Consider the following 14707-nt stretch of genomic DNA (forward strand, 5'->3'; position numbering starts at 1 on the left):
GTATCAGAAAACCAGGAAAACCAGTTCAGCCATACTGCAGTATTGCTCACATAAAATAAAACTACCAGAAATGTCATTTAAGGTTACCTTCTAAGTTTTATAAGAAGTAAACACCACTCCAAACACGTACTGGTGGTATTTACAACTCTTTTCTACACATACTTACAAAATTCCCATTTTTCTTCCATTCCTATTCAATAACCAACAACATCCCACTGGTGTTTTGGTTATGCTCTAGACTTTAAAGTATTTTTTTTTTTATAAAACTCATAAAATGATATGAGCCTCAAGTCAGTTTGTAAAGAACATACTTTAATATGAACCTGGTCATTAAAAGAGAATGTTTAATGTTCCCAGGGTTGGCTGCTGTAGTGCAGTACATTGTGGGAGGTGCTTACCACAAAAAGAGTCATAATTTTAGATGTTAAGAGTTATGAGTTACACAATATCAGAAATTTGTTGGATTTCCCCTGCACACTTTAGGGGGACTATCAAATCCAGTTGGAGACTTTCTTCCCATACTCTGTAAGGTCCCTAGGGAAGAGGAAGCATGTTAATGACCTTATGACCTTATTTCTTATTTCTATACACCAAAATGGAAGTTACATTTCTCAACTTCTAAATAGCAGGATGGGTATGTAGACCATATAATAGAGGAGGCTCAGTGAGTTCAGAGTTTAGACCTGATTCTAGCAATATGTGGCAACATGAGTTCCTGTTTTCGCTCAGAAAAGCACACACAATAATTCAGAAAACATGCTACCTTTTTAATATCCACAGGTCACCGTTAACTATGTTACTTATTTTTGGTGACCCACACTCCAAATGAGGCAAATTAAAAATACACATGAGTCCTAGAATTAAAGGCAGATGGTTCTAATTGAAGTACAGCAATGTCAGAGCTGCTTTGCCCAAAGCCAAGCTGTAGAAACTGATAATCATTGTGAGAAAGAATTTGTCCATTCTTTAATAAGACACAGCACTAGTGAGTTAATGGGAACAGAAAAGAGGTCATCAAGCAATCCGAGCACACCTTACACAGTTCTGTAACATAGCCTGAGCAGTGGATGAGTCTAGATCAGAATTACTTAAAAGGTCAAGGCTACCTATTCATGGTCAGCCTGATGGATTTTTGTCAGAGAAGATATTAATAATAGTGATGAATCATGCTGTCCAAAGGGATTCCATTTACCTTTTAATGGGTTAGTCCTTCCTTTACAACATTTAAATGAGCGTCTCGTATTTGTTCTCCATAAACCCAATTTCATCTTACTTTGTTTCTATCAACTTCTCATATGACACAAATGAGCTAAATGAGGGGGATTTTTGCCTTGTCATTGTGATGGGTGTACACAAATGGGAAAATCTGTTTGGTTCAACTTATATGAACAATATCTTGATTATAGATCATTCACTGGTTAAAAAGTCTCCAATAAATTGCTTTAGCCAAATTTTGATATTTTGCTCATCTCCATTTTAAAAAAATTAGCAGGACAAGCAAGGGAAACAAACATTTATTGAGCCAGGCACTGAGCTGGGTATTTTCAATAATGACAGAAATAGAAATATAGTGACCATATTATTCTGGAATATCTAAGATTCCATTTGGCAAGCGTTATTTTTAGCATGCAGTAAAATGTGAGAGAAATTAGCATAATCTTCATATAATTGACAAAGGTTTAACTGTCCATGTTGTCCCAACAAAGTGGATGGAGACAAATGAGTAAATTCATGAGAACTAGGAAGTACAGTGTGCAATAACCCAAGATTTGCAGAGTGAAAAATGCAGGAGGATAAATCATAAGAGTTTAGCATCATATCACCCTTCAATGCTAAAAGAAAAAAGTTGATATACAGTAGTGACACATAGAAATGAGTCTCTAAATTCAAAACAAGATTGTTTCTGATAAATGGCTGACTCTTCTGGTAACACAAGATATTTGATGATTAAAATCAAATAAAGAGAGTATTTCTTAGGAGTTTGGGGAAATCACAAATTTATGACTACAGATGTGGCAGCAAAAAATTAGAAAATCACTTCATCCACATCCACATAATTCTGTTCATTTGCATTTCAAACAACAGCAACAACAACAAAAAATAGAACCAAGGGAGCAAAGAAGATAAACATCTTTGAGGCAGGCACTGAGTTGGCTATTTCAAACATAGTAATACAGGTTATAACTGCTTTGGCCTACTGACTTGAGGTGATAAGATAATCTACCTGCACTCTATGATTTTTTTTTAAACCCGATGACTTAATGTGTGGTCTTTCTGTACTTTACTCATCAGCCAATGTCTACAAAATATCAAAATGTAAAAATGGGTATTCATAAAACCTAGCATAAATCTGCAAAGTAATGAATTAGAAGGTTTATTATCAGCTTAAAAAAATGACAGCAATAGCATTCACTTCTAACTTTCCATTTAAGGCTAAACTCTGCTTGGCATTTTGTAGGGAAAGAGCAGGAGCGAGGTAGTGGCAGCTCTGGAATAGGGAACCTTATGCTACAGCGGAGTCTTTGCTTCAATATGGCTTTACAGAAGGCATGATCACTCATTGGGCTGCGTTTGATTACTTTGGTTTATACAAGAGACTTTTACATTGTTTAAAATTAATGACAGAGCACAAAGCACAAAAGCAAGTCTCAAGGTGCAAAGAACACTCAGGGATCACAAGAAGCCAAGCCAAAGGGTTGACATTTCAATAATTGGTGAATTGCACTTTAAACACATTAGTACCTCAAGTCAGTTATACAATGACATACACTATCACTTGTAGACAAAGATTAAAGGGAAAATCAGTACATTCACAGTTTCAACAGAAATATATGATTACATACATGATTACATATATTTAGTTTTGCTTTACAGACATAGACATAATTATATTGAAATTAGATATGGTTAGATGATAAGTCATTAAATAATGATTTTCACTTGTATTACACGATAAATTTTACAACAAGAGGATTATATATTTCAATATAGCATATACGAGTTTTGAATCACAAAAAGCAAAATAATGTAAAATAACATACTTTAGAGTTAGGAGTGTCACATGAAAAGTATATCAAATATTCCACCAACATCAGTCCAAACATAAAATGTGGTATCTTTCATTTCTAACTATAAGCAGCTTTGAAGAAAGGGCATTAGGATGTGGAAGGGAGGTAGTTTTAAAAATTCAAAATCTGTTTCTCAGGAATTTAGTAAAACAAATGGTTTTCAGAGGTATTTTTCCCATATAATTTCTTTTTTTTTTTTTCTGTTTTGGAGAATGTGATAAAAAGAGTGCCCTCTCCCGATTTGCAAAATGTGCACAGAAAAACCAAGTCTGCATTTTGAAGTGTATTCAGGGGGGCATAACTTGACCATAACTATTAAACTTTATGCTTGGTAGTACTGTTTTAGTCACAAAAGGTTTGTAGGTAAATATTAATCAACATGCTAAGATTATCTGTGAGTGCCTTTATTCATTGACCAGATTATATAGATGGCTGCCTTTCTACTGTATGTGTCTTAATGCTTCATAACTTGAGATAGAAGGAATTGATGTGATCAGAACTGCTGTTAGCCTATGGTCTTACGAGTTATGTTTACCCCTCTACAATTAACTCATAATTATGTGTAGAGTTACCATTTCCGGTAAGATTTGAATGGCTGGATACCCCATTTGGTGGGGTTCTGATATGCTTCATACTTTGGAACATTCTGTTTTTTACCTTTTCCCTCCATTGGAAATTGATGCACGCAGAGCTAAAACCTAAAGTTACCATTTTGGAAAATAAAACTCTGATAGAAAAATTCCCATGTGATTCACAGCTGACTCCTATTATTAATAGGAAAGGACTGTAATTATGAGTAGATTTTCTGGTTAAATAATAAACTCTGAAGCAAACAGTCTATTTTTTTTTAAAGTTTCTTTTTAAGAAAGTCAACACCTACTCATCAAGATAGCTAAGATTTATTAAATAATGAGTTGCTGGCTTGAATCATTAAACATGTACATATCAAAATGAAGCATTATTTATTATCTCAATTTAGGTTTGTATCTGTGTGTATAGTTAACAATTGGTTCATCTTGTGCAGAGTTAAATCACTGTTCATGGGTAATTTTGTTTCTGTAGACCTCAACTTCACTATTCTGCATAATTAATCGTTAGGGAGGAGAGCAGGTCCTGGAAAGAGGGACTGAAAAAGCTCTAAGAATGTAGAGATGGTAAGAAGGCAGAATTGCAAGAGTTGTGGTCTACCTGATTTCAAGACAAGGATCTCAGTGTTTGGTTAAGCATTTCCTCACACAGTATCAGGCATTCACTGCCTAGGTCAGGGGCGTGTTAGCCATGGCTTTTTACCTACAATCTTAGATTTTACTTAACTCATGAGAATTAAAGACAGATCTAGAAGAAATTGTAGAAACTTTTTTTGTGAGTGGGTCAGCCTACATATTTAAAAGAGGGGAAAACGGTGGTCAGAATTTAAAAAAAAAATCAAGGTCTTGAAGCCTATTTAATAGCAGTGATATGACCCATTGCTGGACCCTGAGGGCTCAGAGACTGTCCTACCAGCATCAGTATTGTGATTGAGCCAAAAAAGTCAGAAAAGAAACCTTGTTTGATGAAGTATGTATGAAGCTTCCATCCATGGCAAGTCACAGGATGGATAGTCAATGTCATTACTATTTTTCCATCTGTGTATAGAACTTGAAAGTACACACATTGGCTTCTTCAGGGCCAGGCATACGATTCAGTGTCATTCAAGAATGCATCTACATTTTTTTTTTTTTTTCGTAATGTAAAGTTGTGAGTTACAGGCTCCAGGCTCATCTCCAATCATGCTTAGACTTAGGCAAAGTGATTGATACTATTCACTTCAGTTCTGGGATAATTCAGCTAAACTATATGCAAAAATCCCTGCACATTTTGTTGGTTAGTCTTTACAACATTTTGTCATCCCCTTTCTGTTTTATTTTTGTTCATCTCTCCATTCATTTAAAAGAAAGCCATTAAGATAAAATTTGTTTTCCAATTAATGCACTTTTCTTCCAAAATGAAACCTTTTAGCAACAAAGAAAGGCACTTTGAAAACAATCTGTTTCTTTCTTGTCTAGGCTAAATTGAAATTTGCTAAAGGTAGGCTGAGTCGTTTTACAAATGATGGGCAGCTAAAGTAAAAAGAAAAAAAAAATGAAGCTAGCTTTCCTTCAGGACAAACTTTCCCCTGGAGTTCAGGTCCTTTGGTTCTTCATTAACTGAGGATTCACCAGTTCCCTCGGATCATATCAAGTTAAGAGTCTCCCAACTTTAATTTTACACATGCAACAAGGGCTTGACTATTTCTCACCAAACTGGTTTACAGTGAATTATTGACCTATGACTGACCACCAGGATTGGTCTCAGGCACTTAGGAGAATATGTTATCTATTAAAAGTCAGTGACATTGCTGATGGTAAGTTGTGCTCATATTGAAGTTTCTTCTATGTACTTGTTAAAACTTATCAGAGAACATTTTGTTATTTGAGTCCTAAAGGTCCATCAGTCACCCAATGAATATATTCAGTTTCCATGTACTTCGTAACTTGAAATTTTTAGACAGTTGCTTAGAAAACTATACATTTTTAAAAATGATTCTGAGCAAAAAGTTCTTTAATCGACATGGGCAATGGTTATTCATTAAACAGGATGATGAGAAAACAGGCAACAACCAAATACAAGAACAGAAGTTTGAGGCTGTTGGCTGCATGCAGGAATGAGCATGGCTTGATGCATAAAATGTACTTTTTTCTAAAGACTTGTGTCTCATTTCCTGTGTCTTTCTTCGCGCTACCTCTTGCCTCAGCATACATATTAGCAAATAATGCTTGAGTCTGGCTTACACTGTGTCCATATATAGTATGTAATACGTGTTCAGTATGTGAAGACAAATGGGTACTGAGACTTTAAAGAGCGAAGCAGGATGGGTACATGAATGAACATGGCTCTGCATTCCTCTAATTGCCTGAAAACTTCACTAAGATGCAAGGGATTGGATCCTATTACTCAACGAGCCATAGAATCAAGAAGACTGAATTTCAGAAGGCTGTAGAGGTTATTGGTCCAACACAGAGAAAACTGGAATAGGCAATTGGTTTTTCCGAGGCAAAACTGCACTAGAACCAGGTGTCTTGGCTCCTAGTATGCCTTCTTTCACCCAAGCAGCTGCCTTTCAAATAGAAAATATTTGACCTCAAAAATTCTAATAAATGAATAGATCTATATAGGTTTGATTTTCTTCCATAAATGCTAACTTATTTTTTTGTGGAATGTAACTTGACTTTAAACAGCCATATTTTTTCACATGTGCAAAATGACATCTCTAAAGTCAAATTTTAGAAATTTTAAACTGTGAGCAATAAATGCACTATCAATTTTATCATGGTGATTTGTAAACAAATGCATTTATCGGTGTCCTGGAGAAGGGTAGATATGTTGGGAAATAAGGGTTAGTTTGCATTGGCTTTGGTGTTTTTTTCTTTGTCAGTGGTTTTCCAGGTGAATTAGGTTCACTGACGCTCTTGGAAGTGGTTTTTATTTTGCATGTCATTGTCTTGTGTGACTTTATATAAGCTACATCACTCTGTGAATCTTAAGTCACTAAGAGTTTTGTTTTTGCTTTCTCTTTACATACAGTGTTGCCCATTTCAAGTTAAGTAGATTTGCTCCATGCTTGCCAAGACAGGGAAAAATAGCTTTTTATGAAAATGATCATAGGGAAAAATGCTTTTCCAGCTTGAGCAAGCCTGTGAGTTATCTGGCAGCTTAGTAAATGTAGTAAAATTCAGACTCCAATTCTGTATGTCTTCGAAGAGGCTTGAGATGTGACAAACAAAATTTCCAAGCAGTGCCCATGTGATCCAGTTGGTTCTCAGACATTCAGTATGGAGGATTCAGTACTGCACAAGCATGGCCAGCTTTCCCAAATGCTTCTGTTGTTCACAAGATATCTCGTGTATTAGGAATATAAGCTTTGGCTGTTTGCATTTGTTGTTCTGAAAGTGTTGACTTTGTGGTTCCTTTTGGTCATTGGAGAATCTCTGAGTCCTGCTTCTACCATCATGTGCATGTTGGGTGAAATATTGAACTTGCAAGAGGTGAGTTCAGAGTCTCTATATCCAGTGGTGAAAGGGCAGAGAGTTGATTTGCCAATAGGTGAGAAGCAGAGGGAGAGTGAGTCATAGATGCTATATTTAAATGGAGACCCAAGGATTTGCTTTGCTTTTCTCAGGAAGCCTGCCCTTGGAGTTGGCTTTCAGATTCTACTGTCCCCTGACCTTTAAAACTGTTATCACTGAGCAGATGCTTGCTTTTCTAAAACTTTTATCTGGACATCTGTGACTTGAGCACAGCCTCTGCCAAGATCTTGCAAATGCATGGATTCCAAGGAGATGCTGACATTTGGTTTTGTTTAAAATCCTTTTGTGTTCAGGATTTCTCAGATAAAAGTAAACAAAACAAAGTCAGATCTCTGTCTTGGAAACCCTCAGCGGTCATCACTGCCCTTCTTCATGGTGGTTTGTGAGACTTGCCCAGAGGTGGGCAGAGCCCTAAGCTCATGGGAGAAATATGTTAGGTCTACAGAAAGCCTTAAAACCCAAAGTCAGTGATGGCTGCTGTTTAAAGTATCCTGGGGATAAAAATAATCAGATAAACTCTACTCTATTGTACTCAACTGAAGTTTTCATCCACTTTGCATTCCTCAGTGGGCAATGGGTTGCCTGGCACTTCAGTCTAACAGAGACTGCATATACTGATAAACTTTGAACACTCATTGTAACCTTGCAGCAGAAATCACTCTACTCACTTGAACACGTAAACAGTAGTACTGGGAAGTTAGAAAATAGTCTTTACTTTACCTAAGCGATAGAAAAATAGTCTTCAAAAATACATTGCTAAGCTTACGGGTCTGTATTAAAGTAGAATCATATGTACAGTAAGGCAACACTTCTATTATAGTCCTGCAATGATTACATTTTAGATTAAAGTTAGTCTTTGGGAATTTTTTTTTTACTAAGAAAATACTAGGATTTATAGCAAATTATCTCCTGCTCAAATGAAGCAAGAAAAGCATTTGAAATGGTTCACTATGTGTAATTCATTGGCCTTATTATATAAGAAAATTTTATTTTCCCCAAACTATATTCTCGAGAAGCCTTAGAATAAAATAAAGTTTCAGCAGAATAACCCATGCTTAACATTTTCAAATCACCTTAGGGAAACACGGTGGGGGGAGGAATGATTCTATTTGGGTCATTGCAATGGGTCATTAAGGTATAGAGACTGATGATGTAAACAATTTGGCTGGTGTCCTGGAATGAATTCTTTCGAAAAAGTGCAATATCTGAACCATCATCATGAAAATGAAAGAGGAGTGTAAAGGCTTAGCCATCAGTTCTTAAGAGCAATTTTTATGGCATTTTCAACCTATCTGTCATCTTCTTGTGCTAAGTCATTTTGACTATTTTATACCTTCTGTCTGATGACAAATCTATTGCAGAGGCTATACCTGTTGGCACCATCCCTCAAGAATAGTAAGCGATGTGCTTTTATTTCATTGAACACATATAATTAATATATATGTATATATATATATATACATATATATGTACACACACATATATAATAGCAAAAAGCAAATCTACAAATCACAGGAAACAAGTTGATTTGTTCTGGAGATCAGCTGTTGAAAAGAGGCAAGTGCTGAACACAAGCGTGAGAAGGAGTGAAGTAGTGTTTTTCTTTTTTTTTTATACCCACATCCTGTAACATTTGCTAGCAGACCACATTACTTCATGACTCTGTAGTGTTACCTGAAGACAAATCACATTTTAGCCAATCGTTCCATAAGTCTAGCTATCAGTGAAAAGAGTGCATGAAGCATGTAGGATCCAGGTAATCCAACCTTCCCAGTTGGAGTCTGTGGTTGCTGGAGCTTGCAGCAAAGCTAGCCAGATCTTTCTCAGATTGATTCTGTTCAAGCGAGGGTGGAGCCTTCTTGGCTGATTCCCCAAGCAAGGCTGTGTTCTGGGCTCGTGAGTCTGGTACTAACAGCAGGATGTTGTTATCCGTAACCCCAGACACTTTGGCATACTCCTTACTGGTTTCAGGAACCCCGGGCTTTTCTGTCTGGTTGTTTTCTCTCTGCTTGGGGAATAATGAAAGCACTCCATCTTTGTTGACTTTGTGAATCTCCACATAATCCGGGGGTTTAGCATAGACAGTGGGGGCTTTCTCCTGGAGCAGCGGCCAAGGTGTGTTTTGTTTGTCAGAAGGGAAGCTTTTTGCTTCTTCTTGTTCAGGCATTTCTTCCTCTCCAATCTCAAGGGCTTTAGACAACTTTAGAACATTTTCTTCTGCTTTGTCCAAGAAAGAGTCCAGTGTATCCACAGGACTTCCAGCTAGCTTGCACACATCCGCAATGCTGTGGTAAGGAGATCTGGGCATGTGTTGGCCAGGCAGTAAAGGCCATGTTGAAGATTTGGATGCATCGGCATGAGAATTGGGAGTGGTACTTTGGGGATCAGGGGTGGGAGGAATATTTGCCTCAGGATTCTCTGGCTTCTCAATGATCTCAGGGATGTGGAAAGTAGGGGGGCAGGTCTGGGGGTCCTCACACTTTTCAGACAAAAGAGAATGGCTGTCATAGCTTCCGTGACCAGAGTCACTGTCAGGATCTAGGTGTGTGGGTTTAACACCTTGACCTGGATACTCTTTGGACTGGGATGGCACTAGCTGCTCGTCCTCATTGTCATCCACTTCTAAGAACTCCACCAGCAAGTCCTCACAGTCAGAAGTGGGGGGAAAGTCTTGGCACCCCAAGGCACTCAGCAGTTCTTCAGACTTGCCCTTCTATTGAAACACAGATACAAGGAGAGATGGCTGTTAGCTTCATCACACGCCACCCTTGGCGTCACAGCTGAGTGGTATCTGAGCAGAGTAAAGGGGCTCCGCTCCTGGGGCAGCAGCCAGGCTGTATCTTGCTTAGTCTTGGAATGGAAGCCTTCCACCTCCTTCTGCTCAGGAGAAGGACCCTGTGAGCAGTCTCACAGAATCCCTCCCTCCCCAGACTGCAGACGTGTGTGTCAGGCCACCTAGAGGCACCTTTTGAGTACTACTTGCCAAATACTTCTTTTCATGTCTTTCCTAATTTATCCCTGTGCTTCTAACAGTGGTTATGGACTTAATGGGCATATTAACACTCAATGTATCATAAACACATAACTACAAAATGAAAACGTCTTGTGAAAGATTTGGTGTTATAGTGTTTGCATATACATGGGACACTAGCCCTCCCTGGCTGAGTAGTTCTGAGGTATGGTGGCCAGCCTCCTGGCCTCCTCTGTCACTTTCTGGATGGTGATGACAGAGAACTGGTCGTTGTCTCTGGCTTCTGACACTCCTCTCCCTTCTCACCCTCCTTTTCCTAGTTCCTACCTCTTGTTTCCTTTCTCTTCTGATCCTATAATTTTTAATTTCTTCTCTACTTCTTTCAACTCCTTCCTCCTCCTCTTTCATCCTGCTATTCTTCATTGTCTCCCTCTACCCCTGTTTCTTTCCCTCTTATCTCAATCCTTTCCTCTTCCAATCTTTCTCCCCACCTTTCTCAGTCCTCTAATGTAGGTCATGTACCTAAGTCTTGGCTTTTATCCCTTATCATGTAGCTATGACTTCAGGTAGGTTACTTTCCTTGCTGGTCCACAGCTTCTCCAATTTTATGATAGGAGGAGCAGTAGTTTTCTGCAAGGGTTCTTTTGAGCATTAGAGATAATGGAAGAAAGAATATCAAAGCTTAACCCTAAATAACCATTTATCATCAAGTCTCTGTGGCTATTAGGTTATGTTGTAAGATAGACAGTGGGTAACTTGCTTAGCTGAGATGTTCCTGTTGGTTTTATAAATGTCAATACTGGACTGGAGAATGGTGGTAAGATCACTGGACCTGAAGTCCAAACTCCTTAGCTCTAGTCCTTGATGGAATAGTTGCAATCAAAGTGATTTTTGGAAGACAAGTTAAATTCATGATAATAACATCAGCTGGCATTCACCTTTAAATACAGGTGAAAGCTTCTCGATACATCTTTGTTAAGGTAAAATTGAAACTACACATTTAAATGCTTTAGGGTTGTCTCAAGTCAGTCTAATACACTTAGGAAAACACCAGCCCATAGAGTACTGATTCACTGACTGTTCACATGGAGCATGGGGATAATGGGAAATTTTGTCACAGTGGTTTATGTAAAGAACATTTAAGTGGAAGCTTTGACTCATGAGTAAAGGAGATAGTGGTAATGAGTTAAACTACCTTTCAAGATTCATTGTTTGAATAAAATGGTCATCTCTGTCTTCAGTAGCAGCCCTGGGCAATCTAGCATGCCTCATCATGAATTTGGGTATTTCTTAGGTTTCTCTCCTTGCTCTCTGACATTTAGAATACGATGATTAACACATCCATCCCAAATGCTTTCTTCTGTTAACATACATGCTGCTGAAGAGGGTCCACTGGAAAAGGATGATCCAGAGGGCCAGATTGGATTGATGGGGATTGTGTGTGCATGTGTGGACTTAATTGCCACCAAGCAGTGAGTCTCACTGCATCCTCTGCTTCTGGCACTTACCTCTAGCAGATGAGTATCAAATCCTTTTATTTTGGGCCCAGGAACTGGTGGAAAGATGCAGGTCATCATGCTATAAAATAATTTGTGAGAGTGGATAAATGACTCATCTTTTCATTGTTAATATTTGAAAGAGTTTTTTTTCTAATTCCCAAAGAGCTGGTGCATGGGCTATAAGAGATTGAAGTCTGTAGCTGTGTGAAAGTAATAGTAAATGCTAAAAGTAATTGTGAAGACACACACTACACCTTATGCTGGCTAATTTTGGATGATGATTTCAAGCTACTGGATTATTCTATTTGGTTTTCTCAATGTTGGCTTCATTTGCCAGATTTCCACAATTTTACAGCTCTAAGTCCCTATTTGATGGAAAGAGCACTGGATTTAAATAAGTCCATTTTAATACTTTAAAAAAAAAACCTCTGAAAAAAATTTACTTTTTTTGTATGAGCAAAATTACTGGGACTAATGGATAAATGAGATGCTTAGGCTGTTTGCTGTTTTCCCTCATCTTGGTATCAGTGCTTTTTGTCATTATTCCCAATAACAATGACCAAGAGAAGGGCTGAGAGACAGTGTAGTACCTATAGCCCTTCAAAGCCACTGCCCAGACCATAATCAAACAGATGACAGCAGAGAGTACAGCCACAATGATCCACACGGTTGTGTCTTTCAAGGTGAAGTCTAAAAGACAAACAGCCAGAGAGCTTTGATCACATATAACATCATCTTTAAAAACCAAACAGCCAGACAACATAATACATGAAACTCATGAACTCAAGATTTTTTTTCTTTTTACTTATATCTCTTGACTTGAAAAGCCATCCAACAATACTTAGTAGGCATAGACAGACAGGGAGGTTAGAATGAATGACCAGTGTGTCCTGGGAAGACATTATAAGCTTATACCTACAACTTTATTCTAAAACCATGTGATTACCAACTGTGATTCAGGCAGTACTACAATTCCTTCAAATATCTTTCTGTTAGATTAAGAAATGATTATCACATTTCTAACTATTTTTTCCTAGATAATGCTCAAAATAGTTTCTATATTAATAGCTATTACGTGAAGTTGTATTGTTTATACTATTTATAAATAATAAGTATAAAAGTACAAGTAAAAAGTATAGCCCAAATACTCACCATTTGGTATTTCAATAGAATTCTCTTGGCTCCATCTACTCCAGTATCCATGGTCTGGCTTACAGCGAGTCTGGACAATGTACTTTTGTCCTGGATATAAGTCAAAAACCTTAAATTGTGTTTGTTGACCTGTAAAATGGATCTAAGGAGGAACAAGGAAAACAGAAGTCACTTCTGAATTTTGTTATGAGGAAAGAGACATTTTAAAAAACATAAGGTATTGGGGATTTAGATTGCATGGCTCTATTTAGACACTGCCCTGTTTGTATCACTCTAGTTTATCCTTTCTGTCTTCCTCTTAAAAATTCCCTTGCACTATTGAAAAAGCGAGGCAGGCAGATCTCTGTGAGCTTGAGGCCAGCCTTGTCTACAGAGTGAGTTTCAGGAAAGCCACAGCAGCACAGAAAAACCTTGTCAAAAAAAAAAAAAAAAAGCCCAACAGGTAACTTAACTCATACATATGAGAGATAATTAAATTATTAGTTTACAATATCCAATAAGGTAATTGACTCAAAAAAATATTTGTTGGTGCTAAAACTACTAAGTGGAAGAAATTCAAGTCTTCATGTATGTTGAAGTAATTGTACATAAATAAAATGATACTTAGCAATGCAGACATCAGATATCTACCTCCCTAATTTATACAGGGTTGACCAGATGGCTCATGCATCATCTGGATGATGATGAATGTAGTATGAAGTTTATACTAATTACTTAAACAGTACGTTGAGCTACATGTTATTCAACTTGAATCTAATTCAGTCCTTAAATATCAAGTTTGGTTGCAAAAGTCACTGAAGCAGGGACAGCAGCTAAGTGATTAAACAAAGGACTAATACAAAAATGAAGATTGTGTGACAAACTTATGTGATCTCCTGTCCTCACTGCATCAAAACAGTTCTAGAGTAGACTTCTGTTTGGACAAACCAGTTAATAGATATTTTATTTTGAGGAAACTAAGACAGGGCAGATTAAAATACAGACTAATTACTATGTTATTTAGGGATTTTTAATTACCTTTTAAAAATGTATGATCCTAATTTTGACTACATTTGCAAATGCCCCCTTTTCAATAGAGACATATACTCTGAGACATAGTTAAGGGTAGAAAAAAAAATAATGCCTATGATTGTAACCATATCTTTTTATAGTGAAGTGTTATAAAGTATTTCTTTAAAAACATATTGACCATGTATGGATTAAACTGAAATCCTCGTGTCTTCAGTCTCAATATAGTTTATGTTCTAGAGGCATCTGGATCTGATATATCCTTAGGAAGGCAAGTTGGGAGCCTGTCCAATACAAGCAGCTGTCTTTTTGAGAGTTCTGAGTATGAACAGCTTTCAATTTCAGTAGAAGGGAGAGGAAATTCCATCCTCAGGAGAGCCATGTTTACAAGGGAATGCCAGCATGGTGGGCAAGTAATTATAGAAATGATCTATTCTATTGTGAGAGGTTTATCCTTGCCAAAGGACATGATTCCTCCAGTAAGCTTCTGTTTGACTTACCTCCCACTCTTCTGCTTCTTCCGACTTTAATCTAATCTCATATTCCATTGTAAACCAACCAGTTTTAACATCAGTTATGGTGGGTGGGGACCATTTTATCCACAGATACGTTTTTTTGTCTTTTAGTTGTTTCACTTCTAAAGTCAGGTTCCGAGGAGGCTCTGGCTCAACTGTGGATACAAAAGAAATTTTAGTTTCCTTCACTGCTTGGACCTTCTTTTCTGTTCTCTAACAGAACTTGCATTTTCTATCAGCCCAATTTCTCCACTGAATTATGAGCTCCTAGAGGACATGATAAATACATTTTTCCTCTTAACATGTAATCAACCATGTTTGTACGTGAACACAGGGTTTGAATGGTAACAACAACAATATAACCAACTGAGATTTTGTTTTGACTGTA

The 14707-nt window shown here is 37.4% G+C and overlaps 1 protein-coding gene across 6 annotated transcripts in view; it reads right to left on the minus strand.

Moving 5' to 3' along the window:
• The window catches only part of Prlr (prolactin receptor), a 175652-nt gene that overhangs the window by 9049 nt on the left and 151896 nt on the right, over positions 1–14707 (minus strand). For 4 of the 6 annotated variants that reach the window (XM_034523539.2, XM_076916434.1, XM_076916433.1 and 1 more), the window contains exons 6-10: positions 14305–14474; positions 12797–12938; positions 12235–12334; positions 11654–11723; positions 1968–9887 (exon numbers count right to left, since the gene is read on the minus strand). In XM_034523539.2, the coding sequence (XP_034379430.1) occupies positions 8895–9887; positions 11654–11723; positions 12235–12334; positions 12797–12938; positions 14305–14474 (1475 nt within the window). In that variant the 3' untranslated portion in view covers positions 1968–8894. Of the gene's footprint in view, positions 1–291; positions 535–1967; positions 9888–11653; positions 11724–12234; positions 12335–12796; positions 12939–14304; positions 14475–14707 lie in introns of those variants that run through there. The other 2 variants (XM_076916435.1, XM_076916436.1) reach the window with 2 other exon arrangements.

This window comes from Arvicanthis niloticus, chromosome 19, assembly GCF_011762505.2.
Source record: "Arvicanthis niloticus isolate mArvNil1 chromosome 19, mArvNil1.pat.X, whole genome shotgun sequence".
NCBI classification, from domain to species: Eukaryota; Metazoa; Chordata; class Mammalia; order Rodentia; family Muridae; genus Arvicanthis; species Arvicanthis niloticus.